This window comes from Atractosteus spatula, chromosome 2 (genome assembly GCF_055471065.1).
Source record: "Atractosteus spatula isolate fAtrSpa1 chromosome 2, fAtrSpa1.hap1, whole genome shotgun sequence".
NCBI lineage: Eukaryota > Metazoa > Chordata > Actinopteri > Semionotiformes > Lepisosteidae > Atractosteus > Atractosteus spatula.
The window spans coordinates 61,453,987-61,475,503 of NC_142707.1; the positions used below are offsets into that span (position 1 = coordinate 61,453,987).

Sequence of the window (21,517 nt, forward strand, 5' to 3'; positions counted from 1 at the left end):
TTCCTTACTTCATTTCTATGAATCCATGTTTAGCTAATTTTACTGTCTGAGTAATGGATTATTAGAAAGACAGAGATTTCTATAAGCAACCATTACATTCTAAGCTTTAATACTCTTTAAAAAGCTGCATCCACCACACTATTTTACATTAAGCATATAAGCATAGGTTATGCTTTTTTCTTACTTTGTCAATTACTTTTCAGTGCAGAACAGATTTAAATAGCTGTAGAATCATTTTGATATTACTCCTCATAAAGTAAGTCATTAACATTCTAAAAATCATATGCATAGATAACAACACAATGCACAGTTTTAATATCGGGTTATGCCAACCAGTGGTTTTAATTCTACAGCCTAGAAATAAGAATTTAACCAATTAAAAAAAAAAGTATTATGTTCTGTTACTGTTTCCCTAACAATTGGTACCTAGAAGTATTTGTACAGTATATGATAGTTGCATGGTCAAATACCTTACAGACTTTAAAGTACAAATCTAAATTAGAATGAACTATAGCTAATTCTAATAAAGCTTCTGTAACCTACAGTTATTAAAATATAAAATCAAAAGTACATATGCCAGTCATATGACATTTCTTATTCAAGCCTCACTTTTTTTGTCTTAAGAATTGAACCTAGATTAAAAAGTTTCAAGATCTAACACTTAAGTTCCATGTATTATCCCTGCTGACCATAGTGGAATAATTGGCTCCTTGCAGTGGAATCAAACTTTACTGGAAAATAAAAATCCTTCAATGTAGAAAGTCCTAATACTCATCTTCTCAAGAAGCTCGTCACATAGTATTTTGATTTGACAGATTTGAAAAATAAGTGGCAATGGTCAAATAATAACCTGAACTGGTTACTCTGATAAGAACGTACTCCATGTCACCTGTTGACAATCAGTCTGACATCTACAGTACAAATTTGAAGGATATTTTGAATCATACAGCTTCGAATACAGTATTCTGGGGACCACATGGGTCATGCATAACATTTATTTTCATTGGTGTTGCTTTTGCTTGATTTACAAGGAGAAGTTATGAAACAAAAATAATTGTCAGGTTTTTTTATTTAAATAAAGGGAATGTCTGACATAGACACATCGCAAATGTTCACAAATACTTCAAGATAAAAAGATTACAGTTAGAATCTTTGTAAGATTTGCACCAGCTTTTTGGCCAAAGGGAAACTGACGAGATTAGCTTTAAAGCCACTCTTAAAAGAAAGATGTATTAGTTACGTTAGAATAGTTGATCACTAATTGAGATGCTATTCAGTTCAGGGTTTTCCAGTATCTACTGTGTTTGTGCTTTTATTTCTATTGCTGTGGGAATTACTTTTGTCAACTGAGTTGGCATTAGAATCCATAAAAAAAAGGTACAGCACCTGCACTTTTCTAAATAAATGATACTTCTGCAAATAATATATAATATGTTAATAATCTGTCACCTGTGCAGTAATATGTTCTAAAGCTTGTGCACATGCATGCTTACGGTTAGTGATGAAACACTAGGCTGTAATAGATACCAAACAGAAACTACCCATGCAAATATTATACAGATTGCTTTACATAAATTCCACATACTTGAGGTTCTGAGCTATTGTACGTGAATTACCGTTTTGCCATTATGTTGTAGAGCATCTCAAGTATATCCACAAGGGCAAAATTCAGTACTTGTTGGGGTTTTTTCAGTGCTCACTATTTGATGGCAATTCTACAAGCTACTTTCACTAGCATGAAAACATTTAATTGTTGAAGGTTATTTTGACCTGATCAAAAATATAGACAAAGAATAGCTTTTAAATATTGATTAAACACACCGATTTTGGATTATGCATTGTACATGCAATTCCATACACTTGTCTTAAACAACAGCAAAACCTGGAGCCTTCTGTACTTTACATTTCAAGCAAATACCCAGTATAATCCACCATAAATTCTGAAGATAGATCAGGCGCATGGATGCTTCAAACATAGGAAGATGGACCCTTTGAAACATACCATATAATACATCCTGATTTAACCTCCAGTAATAGCTGCAGGAGATCTGTTCTAACTCCTTTTGAATGGCACACAATTCAGTCTGTCCCTTTTGTGCTTTATCCAAAGCAGGGTCACGGGGGAAGCCTGTGTATCCCACAGATTGGGATACACCCTGGGTGAGATGCTAGTCCATCACTGGGCACACACAGACAAACACACACACACACACTCACAACAGGGTCTATTTTCCCTGAAACCAGTGACTCTACCAGCATGTCTTTGGACTGTGGCAGGAAACCAGAGCACCAGCAGTTAACCCACGTGAACATGAGGGGGACATACAAATTCCACACAGACAGCACCCCACGTCCAGGAACTGGCCCCAGGACTGTGAGCACAGCAATGATATTATTGCACCCCCGTGCCAGCCATGACACAGTATTGTTTGTATATATACACTTTGCGAGCCAAAGCACTTTTTTTTTCTTGCAGTCCCCTACAAACATACATATGACATAACTGTATGACCTAATAAATAATAAAAGAATGCAAAAGCTCTCTGTGGATTTCAGCTGAAAAGAAGACAACTGTATGGTCTTGGCTTACTAAATGTTTAATTGTTCATTTACAAAATACAATGAAAGTACCAAAACTGCAGCTCTAGTGCATGTCAGAGCTCACCTTCTTAAAATATATTGTATCCATTTTTATTTTTGCTTGGTTTATATGTAATACACAACTACAGAAATACCAACACACAAATGTTCCTACTTATACAATTTATACTTGTATATATGTATAAAAATGTTTAACGTCACACAGCACCACACATTTATGCTATAGTGGTCTGAAGACCGTTAAAGAGGCACTATGTCTTTTACAAGTCCTGCGCAGGAATATGAAGGCACCTACACACACATTGCTACCGGTGGCTTAGCTTTTGACACGCATTGTAAACGAACTTGGAAAAGTCACGGGAGACTAGGTTACTCTGAAACACTACTCTCCTACCGCAATCGGGTAATCTTGATCTGCTTCAGATCACTTTTTTTCCATTTTAATCGAACCTTTACATATCTATATAACGGGAAACAACTGTGTTTGGACAGGGGGGGCGATGTGACCTACATGCTACTCACACGGATGAACGGTTAGAATATTCTGCCTTTCTTCGTCTGGCAACATCAGGCAACGAGGTTGCAGCTCAAGTAAACAGATTTAAATAGTACAGAGATGTCGGTTTTAATCACGCTCGACGTCTATCAGTTTTTTTCAAGCGATGTACAGCACAAATTCGCTCTGCCCGGTGAAAGCGTGTACAACATGGGATTTATATTATTACTACACCAAAGCTGTTGCTAAGCAATTCACAATTTGTACAGACGTTGTTTTGCTCTGTGCCAGTCGGAAGCTAACACCAAAGGGTAAACATCGCATTTTAAATATTCTACGGGGATGCAGGCTGTATTATGAAGGGGGGAAACAGCATACATTTAGCGTTTTAAAAATAAAGTTTAGGGGCTAACATCTCCCTTAATACACTGTTAGAGTAAGACGTTGGACATACTGACTCACGGTAAGTGCCGACGTTACCTCATTTATAATTAACAAAACAAAAGCAGGGATTATTATCTTCGCAAGGATGAAATCCACGGAAGATGTGTCCTTTATGTTCGAGTACTCATGGTAGGGGGGTACCGTAATCCCGGGAATACATCACCCTGCAATCATCCTTCCGAACTACAATTCCGACCGCAGTGAGAAGTGTGGCGAAAGACGAATGGAAAACCATCGCTATAACGTAGAGTTGCATGAAAATACCTGCAAATATCAACACGTAATAAAAATTGTCTTATTAATATTTAATAAGGTATCTCGATCCGGACATCACAGAACAAAAACCTGCAGGGAGTGGCAAGGTTAACAAATCCACATCGTTACTCCCTTTATTAAAAAAAAACAACGAAAAACGCTGCCTATGAGCGGGCAACACGGTGCGTTGCTCATATTTCGGACTCATTTCTGCCTCTTTGGAGAAAGGGACTCCAAATGCTTTGCGGATTTCGTCATACATGTATGTCAAAAGCGGCATCGCGAAGACGGGGGTCTTACCTCCTCGCCGCAGCCCGCTCTCCCCGTTGCGGCTCCGGGTCTGCCGCTGGCTCCGCCCCTCCCCCCAGCTGAGGACCCAAAACAAACCCGCCCACTGCTGTGGAGCGGCGGCTGTGCCAATCCGGGCTGGCGGCTTCGCGACACCGGGCAGCGCCGCGCCGCGCAGGGCGCGACCTCGGGCGCTCCCGCCGGGGGCTCCGTCCTTAGTAGCATCATAACATGTATATCAGGGCTGAACAACAGAGCCCGTGCGTATTATAACACCTACAGTATGTGATTCTGACATAAGTCTTGGCAGTGATTTTTGTTTTTCTTTAGCGTCTGTTGGAATCCTCAGAGGGGGGATCCTGTCTGCTTTATCAATACAGGCTTGAGAGGGATACACCTGGAAATCCCCAGGTTAAATCTTTGTGGGCTCTTGGTGTGAGCCGGCGTGTGCGGGTGGGTGCAAAACTTTATATTACAATAAACCTTAATAAGCTACGATGCATGCATGCAGACAGCCTATATTCATCAAATCACATTTGATGTGCTTTTCCATAAAAAAATGAACATCTGGATTGGTTTTGACGTTCTTTTAAAACTAGCGTACAGATGTGCTACAGCAAGAGAAACATTAGATTTCAGTGCCTTTTTAAAAATTATATGGTCGCTCCATTTAATTGTACACGTAGGATCTAAAACTTCGCTAGTCGTGTACGCAACCTTAAATGCATTTTGCTAACGCATTTTCTAACGAAAATAAATAAGCTATTACAAAAAAAACCTAAATAGAAATAAAAAATATTTGTGAATTATAAAAAAAAATGTTGTAGTGGAAGAAAAACGATTAGCTCCCCAGTTTCGGATTAATAATTCATAATTCTAACTAATATTTTTTCGAAAATCAATTAATCGTTTAATAAACTAAATCTAGGCAATTGAAGCAAACATTTGTAATATATCGCAGACCCTTGCTGTACTATAAACGCTATCTTAGATTTTTTCACACGAAAGGTGACGAATAGTAGTCAGTAAAGTGGTAAAATAAAAATAATTTATTGAAACTTTATGTGTTTTATATGCAAGCCGTTTTAGAAGAGGTGTAATCCAGTACCTGAATTCCAATAACACTACAAGGACCATGAGCACCGGAAGTGTAGGGGGAAGAGGGGGGCGGGACGACGGAAGCGGAAACTCATGGAAGAACGGAAGGCAGCTGGTGGAGAAGAGAAAAAACGTATACAATGAAAACTCAATTAAGTTAAGGAATTGCCTACCGCTTGCCCAGTTCCTTCACTGGAGAAACTACGCTTTAAATTCAAATTGCAGCGGCGTCCAGGGTTAAAGTCTTACATGGGAGAGCCCGTGATAGATTGCCAAAGCGAGGAATAACGGAAAGTCGAGTTTGTTTATGTTATTCGGTTGCAGCTACCGATGTTAGTTGCTGATGTGTAAATGGTGAATCGCCGCACGTTTTACAATTTGGCAAAATACCTATGCGGCGCTGAACGTCGTGACAAGGTGGACATATGTGTGCGAGAGTGACAGGTCAGAGCACAGCTTTACGTTGCGGTTGGTGAGCGACATTTGTGTGAAATCGTCACAGTATGATGATTTGGGGTTTATTTTGAATTGTGGGTGTGTTAACGATTGCTTCTAAAAAAACCCACTTAAAGCTGCATTTTAAACATCTTGGGGAACAACATGTCTCTGCCGTGGTAGCTTCACGTTACCGTGAAACAAAGCATGACCGTGGTGAGGCCGAGCGTTTCGAGCTTGTGTCTGTGTGCACCGCAGCCCTGAATGGCGAGGAAGAGACATAGCTGTTTAAAGGAATGAGCTGAGGCCTTACAGTCACCGAGAAGAGAGCACAGAAGCGAGAAGCTGGCCATAAAATGCCCAGAAGGAAACAATCCAACCCACAGCCTGTGAAATGTAAGTACGGTTTTTTATTCCAGCGGCTGTAGTGGTTCTTATACTGTATATCAAAATGTGCCATTTCTGTGAGTAACATGTACTTAGAAAACCTGACGGGGATTTTGGTTGAAAATACGAGGTACAAGAAACCCATTTGTTGTCATTGTATGTAAATCGTGTTCCCCGTCTCTGTGTTTATCCGGGCTGTCACGTTTTCTTAATGATCAAACCGTTCAGTCTGGGTTTCCTCAATCTGGTTGTGATTTTACTTGTTTGAATTAAAAAAATGAAAATCACGTGTTTGTAGCTTGAGGTCCCATTGTATGAATTCTCAAAATGGTCTGAACATCTCGTAGATTCACACATTCCTTCCAGTTTCAGTAAGCTAAATTTACATGAGTCTAATCGACTAATCAGTTCATACATTTATAATGACTGGAGAGTACTCGCTTATACGCTTACTGGAGCAGTTTAAAGTACCTTGATCGAGGGTGTAATGCCAATTAATGAGCACAGTAGGTTTACTGTATGATTGTTAAAATGAAGCATAACGAACATTTTCACGATTATGAACGAGGGTTATTTTTATAATTTGCTTGAGTAAAGCTGATCTGGGGTTTTAAGTGTGCCTCATATAATATACTGTAGCAATCCACTTACAATTAAACTGGTATGGATATTGTTCATTTAACAATGTTTGATGTAGCTCAATAAAACAGAAGCAAAAATGACTGCTGGATTAACAAAATACTTTTTTTGTGGAGGCTGAAACTTAACTCTCATTTATATATAAATTAAGTAAAGCTTAACTGGCTCAGGTGGTCTAGTGCTAACTTTGTGATTTTGTTTTTTGAAGCACATTTAATTTCAGACTTATTAGTAGAGCACATTCATTTTTTTGAGTGCATTTAGAAAATGAATTAGAAAGCAGCATCCTGAATTTTTGCATCGGCGGCTCTCAGTTCATTTTATTCAGTCTATATAAGGTGTAGGTAGTTTAAGTGTTAAGGCTTTGGTGAACATTGTCAGTAAGTGGGTATGCCGATTTCTTGTATTGTGTGTTGCTTTCTTTTAATTTTAAATGTGTAACAGAAATACTAAACCTCCAGTCCTAAAGCTTTAACACGCGTCTTCCTCATTTTCTGCTTAAAAGTTGTTGAAATACATTTTAGTCAATGGTTTAGGAAGAAACTATTTTATGAGTATTAATAAAGGTAAACATTTTAATTTTATTTGATTAAGTATTTCTCAAATTTCCTTTCTTCTTTTAGGATCATACATCCTTTTTGTTTACGTTTCTATAGTACAGCCTTTTTAACGATCTAGAAATAGTGTGGTTACAACACAGTTTAAGCCTTTCTTTACAGTTTAAGCATCTGCCTGTCACCGACACCTTCACAACTGATGTCGGGGTTCCTTGCAATACAAAAGGAGCTGCCTCTGAGATCCACAGGTGCAAGCATTTCCTTTCCTGAAGTCGTCCTGCCGTTTGATCATTTTCAAATTCACTAACAGTGAGAACGGTGGTGCTGGAGTCTTGTTTTTTTTTCTGCGACAACAGTTCTCAGCCTTAGTTCCAGTCACCTTTTGGCAGCTCTCCACTGACTTTCCTCACTAGCACCGTGGTAACTGGCAGGTCCTTACATCTTCCTACTCCTTCTGCAATAGCTACAGAGAAGACTTTAAGCTTGCCATCATATTTGTATATTAAACTGGTAAGCCTGAGAGCTGAATATTTGAGCACAGCTGTGCTCGTCTACAATACAATCTGGCTTTATGCAAGGCATTATAAAAGTCCTACCACCAGACTGCAGGGGACCATGAATATGGAGAAATCATCAGTAATGGAATTTAGAGAAGAGTGTAGAAAACACCTTTAATTAAATTGTAAAGAAAATAGAAGATAGTACTCGCGTGGAATGACCAAGGGTTTTTTTTTGGCAGCTCCAAAAGATGGTGGGAGGTGGACCAGCCTTAGTTTGCGGCAGCTGCTACTAACATTGGGGAGTAAAGCAAGAGAACAGACACAGGAAGCCAGAGAGGGAGGGGAAGGATGATTCATGGGCCAGCAGAGGAGTCCTGAAGGGGGTGAGAGAGGATGTGGAGGGAGTAGATATCAGGGCCAGGAGAAGCATGATTGTAGGAATTATGGTCTCTCTTTAAGGGTTGTTCTTAAAACCTGCTGTTTGTTTGACCATGGTGGTGAAGGCTGTTACCACCTCTCTGTGTCTTTTTCTGATTCAAGAAGAAGGTTTGTTGTTGCATTACTGACTGGAGGCCATGCAGTCAAAATACCCCCTTTCCCTCGTATGTGTGCACTAAAGGTAATGATTCCTGAACAAGTGATAGCAGTTAATGACTTTTATCCACATGATAAATACTATACAGTCAACTGCTAGTGGTAACAATATAGGCTTGTCAATAGGAAGAGTATAATGTAGTTTTATTCCGTGTTCATGTGGCTGATTATCAGTACAATACGGTCTCGATTTTCCGACCTTCAGTTTTATCTGACATAGCAATCAACATGCTATATACATATATACTATGTATTGTATGTGTGCACATACATACTAATTTTGCCCAATCCCATGCTGCTTTGTCTCTCAGTGCGTCAAATACTGCCATTAACGTAGCTTCGCTTGTTCGTTTGGGCTCATATATATAATTTTATTATTTAAGAAGCAAAGAGAAAGAAAGTAGTTCTTTCAATGGAACAAAAGCTTGAAGCGTTAGAAAGACTAGACTTAAGGCGAAAAATTTCATCTGAATTCGGTGTGGGACGAGTTACAGTTGGTGACTGGAAGAGGAGAAGAAATGAGATAGAAAAGTGGTGCTCTGATCGGGCCTCAATTGAAGGATTGAGGGACAGAAAAACGATGAAGAAATGTGAATATGAAAAGGTCAGTGAAGCTTTGTTCTTGTGGTTCACGCAGCAAAATGCCTATCACAGGTCTGATACTTCAAGAAAAAGCTCTGAGTTACAGTAGATAATAAACCAGATTTCATACTTCATACATAATCTATGATTTGTCTACTCAGTTTCCGCATTATCTGACATTTTCAATTAAAATATTATACTATCGGTCTCGTTTAGGTTGGATAATCAGGACTCTACTGTATCTGACAATTATCAATGGTAATGTTTATGCATTTTGCTTTGTCAGTAAAGCATTGTACTGAAATCTGGGAGAATTTTAATCTTAATGACAACGTAGGTACAACTCACCATGACTGAGATAGACATCTAAGGCTTTTGTCAGGAAAAAAGAGGATTTATCAACTCTTTCAACTCAAATTTGTCAGTCCTTAAACTCACTCAATTGTTATGTGTGAAAACAAGACAAAGGCTTCAGATCGACAGACAAAACTTTCAGTCTTAGTCAGGACAGTCGCTGTTTCTTTGCTACTGGATCGTTAGTGTGTGGGATTACATTCTGGGATGAGTCTGTTGCATTTGTTTCTATAAGGTTTCACATCCCCACTGCTTTCAGTCCTAGCATTTGTCACCACAGTCTGTCATCTCTTGCTGACTTGGATTTGCTCCTTTTCCATTCTAAATTAAATTTGAATTATTGCCTATAATTGTAAATGGAGAATGATGCTGGTGTTTTGTAACTCATAGTGACTTTCAAGATTTTCTTCAGAAGGACATTTGTTGTAATCTCTTAAATGGGTTACTGTAATTTGTGTGTCACAATTTTGTATGGCAAGCTGCAGAGCCTGTCCCTGATGTAAATGGGAGAACGCAGTAGATCAGGTGCAAAAGTGAGAAATTGTTTCACCAGTTGAATTAGGTGGGCTAGATTGTGTAGAGTGAACTTTAGCCACTCTGGGGGGCTCTGGGGTTAACACCCCTACTCTTTCAGAAAGTGTTGTGGGATCATAAATAACTAAGTAGGCCTAAGTGGTCAGGATGTTAGTTTAGGTTAATGCCAGCAGCCATATCACTCTGCAACTCACAACTGGCAACCCACTGAAGCTAAGCTGGTCAGTACCTGGATGGGAGACCTCCTGGGAAAAACTAAGGTTGCTGCTGGAAGAGGTGTTAGTGGGGCCAGCAGGGGGCGCTCACCCTGTGGTCCATGTGGGTCCTAATGCCCCAGTATAGTGACAGGGACACTATACTGTAAACAGGCGCCGTCCTTTGGATGAGACGTAAAACAGAGGTCCTGACTCTCTGTGGTCATTAAAAATCCCAGGGCGTTTCTTGAAAAGAGTAGGGGTGTAACCCCGGTGTAACCCCGGCGTCCTGGCCAAATTTCCCATTGGTCCTTACCAATCATGGCCTCCTAATAATCCTCCTCTATGAATTGGCTTCATTACTCTGCTCTCCTCCCCACTGATAGCTGATGTGTGGTGAGCGTTCTGGCGCACTATGGCTGCCGTCGTCCATACATTGTGGATACATTGGTGGAGGAGAGTCCCCATTACCTGTAAAGCGCTTTGAGTGGAGTGTCCAGAAAAGCGCTATATAAGTGTAAGCAATTATTATTATTATTATTATTATTATTATTATTAATGTCTCATCCAATGACCAGTACCTCCCTACAGAACAGTGTCCCTAACCTTCCTTAGCTTGTGAAACCTGAAGGGATCAGGCTTCAGGAATGTAATGCTGTAACCTGTTTGCTGTTTCTTTGGGTAGCCTAGATCCAATACTAACCTCTCTGTTTCTGTTTGTTAGACAATATGACATTTTCCAAATAATAAAATCCTTTTTTTTTTGTTTTATTCGGTCTTAGTTTTATTCCCAAGGTTACGTCTTCTTTAGAAGCATTGAAATGAATGCTGTTTCAAAACATGTGTGATGCCAGTTATACTGCTCCTGTTGCCAAAGTTCACTATGAATATAGAATTCAGGTATATAGTCTGGGAAATGTGTGTGGATTGAGCGTATTTGTTGAAAAAGGAGGAAATAGTACAGATAAGGGATGGATGCTGAATTTGGGGTAATGTAACTAGTGGAGATTTTGGTATAATTAGCAAATTGATGAAGATAGCAGATAATACTGAAATAGGAGTATTAGCAATCACTGTAAAATCAGCAAATGAAATAAAAAAATGAAGACTTGGCAAACACCTTGCAGAAGACCTGTAGACAAGTATGTGGATTTGCAAGCAGGTAGTAAAAACATAATCTGTAAATACAAAATGGGAAGTACTGAATTAAACCTGTGAAAAATTAGGGTTGTAATATTGATACATGTGAGGAAGCAATAAAAGGCAAATGGTGTTAGGATATAGTAAAAAGTATAGATTAAAAGTGATGTGAAAACTGTGTAATTTTAATGAAATGAGACAAGGTTAAATAATTTGGTTTTGAGCAGATTCAACAGAACTGTGGTTACATAGCTTCATTTGTCTTAGGCCTGTCCGTACTACAATACTGACCAAACCTGGAATGTACTGATCTGGGTCTGTCTCTCCTTGTATGAGTAGTAGTGTAGAGCAGTAGGCTGGGAGTAGGAGGCTCTTGTTTAAGACTAAATTATTGCTCATGCTTCCCTCGCATAAATGTGCGCTTGTCAATCTTTTTTTCGCATAAGAATTGCAAAGTGGAAATTTATAGATAATGGCTTTTTATTAGCAAGGTTGCCAGCACGTTAAATGCTGTGTTACAGGAAATGTCCACAAGGCGTTTCAGCACATTTTGTACATCCTCTAAAGAATGCTGCACAGATTATGCTGAGGTCTCAACATTAATTCTAAAAATAGATTCCTGTTGTAGACCAGTTAGTAGCGTGCAAGAATTTGTATTGCTTCTGCAGTGAACCTTTCACATCGCATTGACCAAGTAAGATGGCCAATTTGAATCCAGATAAGGATGATGCAAAGTGTAAAATTAGCATATACTTTTGTAAATCCATTGCAGAGTTACAATGATATCCCCACCGTTTAGGCATAACATAATTGAATTATTTTGAAAGACAAAATGGATAGAGCTACTTTGACCTGTCATTGGTAAATTTCCAAAAATGCCAAAGGTCTCTAGGGATTTCTTAAAATCATGTTTTTTCCTTTTTTATTCTGCATAATGATTGGATGCATCAGTTAATCCATTATCTGCATTTGCAGATTCTTGAGCTGAAGCTGTTTTGCATCTTCTGTCTCTCTATAGGTACAATACTATTATTTTCGTGGAGTTATTGTAAATCTTATGTAAGACACCACTGCTTTGAAAATACTCTGAATGGCATACCAAATCTTTTCTACCAGATAAAATAGGCACAGATTTCCAGATTAAGGCTTACATTTTATGATTTTCAGTTCTTCTGGGAAAACGAAGCCCTCCTCCAGCATCTTATGAAACAACCTTAGTGACCAGAAAGGATGTCCATGAATGGACAGATGCTTTTCTAAGGGCCATGGGCCTTTAACAGCCAAAGTGTCTTGCTCAGGAAGCACGAAATGATTTCTGGTGTGACTCCTGTTCATTGTTGAGGAGAAAATTGCATGAATAGTAACTTGATGTCTTTAAACAGTGCCATTGCACTTTAATTATCTCTGATATGGTTGTGGTGTTGTGTCATCCATTGATAGGTGTATCTTGAATAAATTAGACCAAGGAATTTTAATTGACAGCTTGAAAATAAAATGTTCTGGCATTTTTTTTTAATGATTGCTATGTATTGTTTAGAAGGGTTGGCTCAAAAGGACAAATTCGTTAGCACAGATTTACCTAATTATGGCCTTTGTCTCATTCTCCACTGTTGTTCCATTGTTCACCTCCCTTCACCTCCCACAGCTTGAGAGAAAAATTATCTGACCATAAAAAAATCAAAGAGTTGAACTCTTTGAAATAATGTAATGCACAATTTGCAGAAGAGCTGTTGGAGCAATGTTAGCACAATAAAAGGGATATTCAAATGATCTCTTTGAATGTTCACATTTCAGTTTAAATCATATCTGCAGCGCGTTCATAACATTTATTCTTATTCTGCATCACTGAAAAAAGCTTGTTTTATTCCTTAGGAGGGCATTACAGCACTTAAATTAGTGCAGAGCTTACCATAAAGTAGCAGATATCAGATTCACAAGGAAACCAGATGCTTATAAATCACCATGTTATCAATGTTACTGTAAAATAAACTTGAGTATACAGAACAAAACTTAGGTGCAAATGAGGGAAATAATTCCTGAATTTCATTTGTAAAATGTGTACATTATGTAAACTAGTCGATTGGTGCTGTTATCTTCAATGTTTGGACTTGCTTAATTTCTTTAAAGGAAATATTATTGACATGTTTAAGTACTGATTGCTATTTACTTTACATTGCAATGTTTTGTGAGTGCTTTTTTGATGAATGTTATTCTTAATTCTTTCCATGTCAGCAACATAGATTCATCTTCTGACTACATGGGAAAAACTAAAATAATATTGGGTTAAATGTTTCAGAGTTTCATTCTGAAAGGACTAATATGAATGAGTGCTGTTGTGAGAGTAACAGTACTTTAACCTCAGGGAATAAGAATCATGGCAATATTTTGAGTGGATGTTTAATAATACCTCAAGTTTTTTTTGTAGTCCTAATGCTACTGAAAATTTATACTGCAGAGAGGAGTAATAATAACTATTTCATCTTCTTTTGAACCTAGCATATTCCTCTCACAAGTATTTTGTTAATTAACATGAATCTTTCTTTCCTACAGTACGGATTACACAATAGACCCTGTTGATTAATCTTTTATTTAATTAGATGCACATTAGAAAGAATGTGACATGTTGCATCTTTGCAGATTGCAGTGGTCTGATATAGTTATGTTGTCATTCCAGTGGATTCTGAAGATGGATTAGGAGTGGATAATCCTGGGAGCCTTGTCTTGGAGAGTGACTTCCTCCTGGGCCAGGATCTGGAGTTCGGAGACAGCGACGACAAGATCATAGGATTTGAGAGAGACTCAGAAGGTGGGTGAGGTTTTTGACGATGCCAGTGATTTAGGATGGATGTATAATAAAACCTGGCTGTTAAGCTTTTCCATAGTGTATGACCCTGTCTTGCCATTTTGTATTTTGCATAAAATGTAGCTTTCAGATCTTTTTGCCAGAAGTCCTACCAACTCAGGTCACAGATTGCATGTAACTATATGCTAACTGCAGAATATTTTTCCCAAGTTAGGATGATATGTATCTAGTTCTGTAAGTTGACATACAGTGGTTATAAATAATAAATTACCAAAAAGAGTGCAGGAAAAAACATATCCTTGCAATCGCTATTGGACTCCTTAAGCAGCAGCACACTGACTGGTGGGGATCGTTTCCAGGGCTTTCTTTGCTCCTTTGGCACTGTTGGTGAAGGGTGTGCCCCTCTTCATGGCAGTGCTGTGCTGTTTGTGACATGTTGAAAGCCGAGTGGTGAGGAGGTGGTCAGGTTGGAGCAGTCATGGAGAGTTGGCTTACACCTCCTCAGACTCCCCTGTGCTACTCAGTTTGGGCCGTAGCTCTGATCTGAGACATGAAGAACAGTTGATGTGTAGTCCAGCCTTGAACTCTGAGGCTGTGGGGTTAAGCGTAGGCTCACTGTGACTTTCTAAGAATAAAGTTACTGAAAATAGTTGGATAACAGCAATGATAAAGTAGTACTGTTGGCAGTTGTACACCAGTACAATACTACAGTTTATTTTTCTATGGCATCAATTTCCCTCACTGTAAACAGGCATGTTTATCACTAATAATATTACAAAGTGTTTAAATTTTTGTGCCAGAGCCTGTTTGATAAAATGGGAAGATTAATCAGATGTCAGTGATTTTTCTTTACAAAGAACATCTATTTCATAGGCTTTCTGCCACTTTACTTCACCGTAAAGCTTTAATCATTGGAAGGCTTTAGAACCGCATGCATTTATACTAATTAATATTAATAAAGTGTTATTGTTTTAAATGTTTTTATGTTCTGTCAGTGCTTATTAGAATGAATCCCTTGATAATGTCAGGATTACATTTTCTGAAATTGCTTTCTCTCATCAGTGCCTTCAGTTTTTATTCATCTCGTGTAGGAGTAGCAGCTACGGGCTGTCATTGCAATTTTACCACCTGGCCAAACAAATGTGTGAACACCGACAAATTGTACACAAGAATCCACATTGAAATACTGTTTCATATTAATATACCGCAAGCTCATTTGCCAGCGAGCAACTGCAATAGTAGGTAATCGAATAGTTTTCAAGGCTTACGAATTGGGAACCACCTGGCCTAAGTTTTTCCCTGTGGGGGAAACCCTGGGCCTCACTTAAGTTCTTGGTTTCTTGAATCCAGATGTCTATTTTCCTGTTCTTATATTATTCAGGGTTTGCATTCATATCTAAATTAGGTGACAGAAAGGACTCAGTGGTTATATTAAATTGGTTGTTTTGCAATATGTATTAGCATATGTGACCATTAAAAGATTCTTTCCTTTATTCCTCTTCAGTGCTGCATTAATATTAAAATTGCCGGGTGTCTTCACATTTTTCTTCCATTAAATTTCTTACAGCCTCCTTAAGAAAACTAGTCAGGGAGAAGCCTGTGAAAGAAGTCATTCATTCAGGCAAAAATAGAAATCTGGCCTGTTTTGCTGAAAAATGATGCTGAATCAAACACTGCTTATTTTGAAATGGCAAATTTAAGACGGGAATCTCCTTTGAGTTTGAGATCAATCGAATGTGTTCCTTGTATAATATATTCGTTGTGCCTTCTAAAAGCACAATGTCACCAATTTTCTATAAAGTCTTATAAAATATGAACGTTTTAAGGTTGTTTACGCCATATGTACAGATGAAGCTGTCTGGAATATGAAGACTTAGGTAAAAAATAATGTTTCTTTTGAGGAGCAGAAATTACCAAACTAGAACTTGAGGTGAAAAGGTGTTTAAAGGAGCCTTTTTGTCCCTTAGAATACAGAAGAAAGGAAAAGGCATCTCTGAAAAGCAGGCAGTTTCCAATGCTTAGTTATATGAACAGATGTCATGTAACTTACATTGAAAGCAAAAATCCCTTATGGCATTAAACTATACCCAATTTTAAATCTTCTTGTCAGTCACTAAACTACCACCCTAGGTGACGTCCAGGTGACCTTTGATAAATGTTTCTTTTCAATCAAAAAGCTTACTTACACTTAAATTGTCTTACAGACAGCCAACAAGGCTCTGTCTGACAACCTTATCTTAATTTAATGCGTGAATAAAACAAGAAGAACGTCTGCAAAAACAACCTATGTTTACTTTTGCTAGTGCAAAAAAATATAAAAGCAGTCTAATTACTTTGCTAATAAATTTCCATTCCTTCAAATATGTGAAGTGTTAGGTGGTATACTGTAGTAAACACCATGGTATGACATTTTTCATTTTTAGAATATTCTGTTGCAGGACTGCACTACTCTGTAAAACTGCCAAGTGGTGCAATGAATTCTAAGAGCTGCTTGTGGTTGTCAGACAGTCAGTTCAGTATTAAATGTCTATGAACCCATTAGTGCTTTACTGCAATAATCATACAGTTCTAGTGACAATTGTATCACTTTGCAGACTGGAAATACCTGTTGAACAGTAATTCTCACAGTTTGAACTATGTACACCACAGTTAAGACATATGATAGTCAGCGCATAATTGCGCATATACAAACAAACTAAGGTTACAATAATGCAATTAGGCAATAGATATTTAAATAAAAATGTGAACATTTCACAAATTGTTTTTTTCTAAACAGTGTTTTGAAAGAAAACAAAACCAGAGGAGCATCAATAAAGAGAGGTCCATTCCATGCACACAGAACATTTAGTTTTAATTACAAAACTGAAAAAATACATTACATATGAGATTATTTTTTCCCCAATGTTATAATTTGTTGACATGGGGCATATATGAAACAAGTACATATGAAACAGCCTATAGCGGGGAAGTAACTAACAATGCTTACAAAGTGCCTCGCGTTCTACAATATGAGGAATTACACCGAAATCTGTTGATATTGCAGATTTGTTCACTCAGCTTTTTGTCCCACAGCTTGCTGATTGCTGTGTTGAGTTCTTGCTTTGTGGTTGGTTTTGTCTTTCGAATGTAGTCTTTGAGGGAGTGCCAAACCACCTCTGTTGGATTTAAATCAGTGTATTCTGCTGGCTTTTACACCCAGTTTAGTTCCTCTACTTTAATAATAAAGATTGCTGCTGTGTGTTTCTGATCACTGTCCTGAACGAAACAGTGTCCAGATCCATAGTGCTTCCTGATGTTACTGTTTGTAAGCAAGCAGTACAGAAATGCAGAACGGAAATATATGAAAATAGAGGAGTTTAAGAACGCACTAAAGTCTGTTCAGTTAATGTCTGCGCTCTGCTGTTCTGGGTTTTTCTCAGTCTGGTAAAGATTCAATGAGCAGCACAGATTCTGTGTAAAGAGTGGAAACCACGTGTTATGTACTTCTGTGTAGAAAAGCTTTACAGATCTTTAAAGATTTTCTTCTGTATTGTCATTGAATGTTTTTAGCTTGAATTAATGATTCCCAGAATGCTGCAAAACTGAATCGTACATGCTTTGCCATTATATTGTAAGGTCGTGAAGAAAACTATCATCATTTGGGAAGTCATTATCATAAAACACTCCTTAGCCATCATCATCATCATCATCATTATCGTTAATCCCTTCATCACCATTATCATTGGTAACTATCATCATTTTTCAGCATTACCATTACACATAATAATCATTCAAGTGGAAATTCTAGAGAATGCAATAAAAGCAAAGGTCAGGTTCCAGCTTTGTTCAGATTCCATGTGTATCTGTGGCATAAAGGCTTTTTGTATTTCTCTTCAGAAACAACAGGACAGAAGCAAGCTCCTTTTTAAGTTGGGAGTGAAATGTGAATCAGCCGGTGGAGGCCTTTTGTTCCGTTTTTGTTTTCTGCAGTTTTCTCTTCGGCTTTGAACTTGCAGGCTTGTTTCCTTTTTTCAGTTTTGAGATTTTCTTTTAAAAAAAAAGATGTTTTCCACTCAACTGTTGACTTGTATTTTAACTGGACTGTGTCGTTGATGTAAGTGCAGTAAAATACCATTCATTACATTTTGTTTGCTTTTCCTTTTCGTGATGTTCCAGTGAACACTGACTCTCACCAGATACATTATACATAGTTTTGTTGTCTTCTGTTGTTGCTTTCTTTACTGAAAGCTACTTTATCTGCTGTTTGTCGTAATTTCCAGCTAAAATAGTATCTCGACTATCTTATGAGCCCTTCTTTATATTACGCATGAAGGTTTTTACATTCGATTCTCTTATTGTAGCATGTTGAGCCGTCATCTACAATAAACTTTCACAACATTTCCTCCCAGATTCGGTGGCGGCTGAGATCGTCATCCCCGTCTACGCGCTGAGCGATGACGACTGCTCCAGCTACAACCGGCTCAGCATGGAGAGCGACGCAGAGGACCCCCGGGATACGGAGAGCGAAAGGGAGGAGAGCCATGACCACACACTACAGCACTACCTCTCCTGCAGACAGTGCGGCCAGCTGCTGGACAGCTCCCTGGGGGGTCTGGACCTCGCCACCCCCTACTGCCTGAAGTGTGGCGATTCGGGCGAAGGGGGCGGCGGGGAGGAAGACGAGACAACCGGCGTTTCCGCCCCCGCCTCCAAGGAGAACGGTGGCTCCAACGGCAGCGTGCGGAAGGTCTACTCGTGCAAGCTGTGCAGCTTCTCGTCGCGCTACTCCAACCACCTGAAGCGACACATGAAGACGCACAACGGGGAGAAGCCATTTAAGTGCCCGCACTGCACCTACGCCTCAGCCCAGCTAGTCAACCTGCAGAGGCACGTTCGCACGCACACCGGTGAGAAGCCCTTCAAATGCGAGTACTGTGCATTCGCCTGCAACTCGCTGGGCAACCTTAAGAGGCACGAGCGCATGCACACCCAGGACAAGCCCAACAAGTGCAACCTGTGTGACTACAGGGCCAACAACAGCCGCAATCTCAAAAGACACATGATGGGCCATGAGACCGAAGAACCCCCTGGGGCAGCTGAAGGTATCGCACGGCATTTTAATCGCGAAAACAGGTGTAGCATATTAGATATTACCAGTAAAACTGTGCACAGGGTAAAGCAGCCCTTCTTATACACGGGCAACTCTTGTTCCCAACCTGGCACTTAAGTGTTGGACTTAAAATCATTTCAAGTTTGTTCTTATTGGCTAAAAATTAATAAAGTAATCAACTGTGTAAACCTGACTGTCAAGCACTGGCCTAATGACAGATGAAGAGACTCATTAAGAGAAATAACTTTTTTATGCTCTGATTTTTCACCACGTTTTTCCCTTTTTTCTTGAAAGGAGTAAAGTAGATACAATCCTTTTGTTCCTCTTTTTTTGTGCTTGCACATCACTTGCGTCTTATTCCGAAAGTGTTGTGTAATCATCGGGGTAATGAGCGATAACCTAGAGGAAGTCAACAGAATAGCCCCTGGTCCCTAAAAAAAACATTAAAAGGCTTAATATCTCTTGAGTTTTCAATGTTGGAAATATTTATATTCCAATATTGAATATAATCCACTTTATATTCACTATGTAAGTCCTACAGACATCAATGGGGAAATTGGTGCAACCTTATTAAGAGTAGAGAAACATGCTGTACAGGAGTATAATAAGCAGCGTGTTGTGTTGTTTTTCAGACGCAGTGGTCTCGGACCTGACGCTCCATGTCAGCAACAGCACTGACTTCCTTCAGAGCTACACCAGCCTGAAGCCAGAGATGGATCCTCGCAGCCTGCTGGACACCGATGGTGTGGCGGAGGAGTCGGACACCCTCCCTGAGCTCCTCTTCCCCTTCACCTGCCGACTCTGTGGCTTGGTGTTGGACGACGGCTTCATGCACGAAGACGGCTCGTCCAGCCAGATCTGCAGCAAGTGCGGGCTGGAAATGCTGTCCAAGGAGGCTCCCAGCAGCCCAGAGAAATCTGACAAAGTCTACTCCTGCGCCCTGTGCCCTTTCATCACGCACTACCCCAACCACCTGGCCCGACACATGAAGACTCACAGCGGCGAGAAGCCTTACAAGTGTCCGCAGTGCGACTATGCCTCTGCGCACTTTGACAACCTAAAACGGCATCAGCGGGTGCACACGGGGGAGAAGCCCTACAAGTGTCACCTGTGTGACTACGCCTGCGGCAACCTGGCCAACTTGAAGCGCCACGAGCGCATCCACTCGGGTGCCAAGCCCTTCAAGTGCAGCGTCTGCAACTACAGCTGCAACCAGAGCATGAACCTCAAAAGGCACATGCTGCGGCACACTGGGGAGAAGCCCTTCAAGTGCCAGGAGTGCCCCTATACCACCGGCCACTGGGACAACTACAAGCGCCACCAAAAGAAACACGGCCACTCCACCGAGGGCTGGACTAAAGTGCAACAGCCAGGAAATGCAGTATCATAGTTTTAAAAAAAAATCTCGAGTGTCCTGGGGAAACAGACGACAGTAATTTAAAAAAAAAACATTAAACGGAATCAGTTTCAACATGGGTTTGAATAAAAATGTCAAAAAAAGGTTCCTGGAATTTTGTTTTTTTTTTGTACAATATGGTTCCAGATTGGTAGGGCGGGAGAGCTATTGGCTGATAGGCCCAGTAGTGAGTGCATGTGTTTCAGTGCAGCACAGGATGATGCATGCAGTTACAAGCCTGGATCTTTGAGCAGATGGCCATGTGGGAAAACTGTCTGAAAATCTGAAGGAGAATTAACATTTGTAAGGCGAAGATGGTAGGGTTTGATTGCTCTGTTCATCTCACTCATGTCAGTTGGAAAGAGTCGTGCACTGACTTAAAGATCATCCTCCTGGTCATGTTAAGGCAACTTCAATAGGGTATCTTTAAAGACCGTAATGCAGGATGTCTGTAATTTAAAAAAAAATCTTATTAGTTTGTGTTAACTGTGAATTGGGCATTTTCTTTAACAAAAATGTGTAATAAACATGGATGATTCAGACTGATAGTAAAGCATTTATTTTTTAAAGTGATTGTATGATACAATTATTTGTTTTATATTGATTGTTATTTGGCAGAAGAAGAACATGTGATGCATACTGGTATATTTTCTCAGTATATTAAACATGATTTCCTTTGAGAAGGCAAAACATTTAAAGGGACATTTACATTAAAGGTCATTTGTTTAATCTGTTTGTTATGTCAAGCTGATTCAACAAATGTGAACTGAAATTTTTTTGATTTAACTTTTAAAGATTTTTTAAAAAGGAAAGAGTCATTCTAAAATAACATTTTTAACGTGTATCCCAGCTTTTGATTTATTTTGTCGTTAACATTTTCATCAGATAAGAATATGCATTGTTTGTGCATCTGTAACTGCCTTAATGATTATGAAATAAACGAGTACGCTTTTTGATTAGTTTCCATAATCCGCTTTACAAGAAACCCTGGCTCTTGCAAATGCAGGCATGAGACTTACCAAAGCATGTTCTTTTTGAGGTTTGTAGATTGTATATGTATATAAATAAGTACTTAACAGCATTCCAAACTGTGGTGCTATCTGGACAAAAAATTCCATCTTAAAATATAAT

General features: G+C 39.2%; 1 protein-coding gene across 2 annotated transcripts; it reads left to right on the forward strand.

Annotated features, from left to right (window-relative positions):
- Positions 1–5,271: 5,271 nt before the first annotated feature.
- LOC148840008 (zinc finger protein 513-like) lies at positions 5,272–21,340 on the forward strand. 2 transcript variants are annotated; one of them, XM_088907895.1, is made up of 4 exons: positions 5,272–6,013; positions 13,773–13,904; positions 18,290–18,982; positions 19,623–21,340. In XM_088907895.1, exons 1-4 carry the CDS (start codon positions 5,974–5,976, stop codon positions 20,378–20,380), a joined length of 1,623 nt encoding a protein of 540 aa, XP_088764021.1. In that variant the 5' UTR covers positions 5,272–5,973; the 3' UTR covers positions 20,381–21,340. The 2 variants fall into 2 exon arrangements, with proteins under 2 accessions (XP_088764021.1, XP_088764029.1); XM_088907903.1 differs by having other exon boundaries at positions 18,290–18,787.
- The last annotated feature ends 177 nt before the right edge of the window (positions 21,341–21,517 follow it).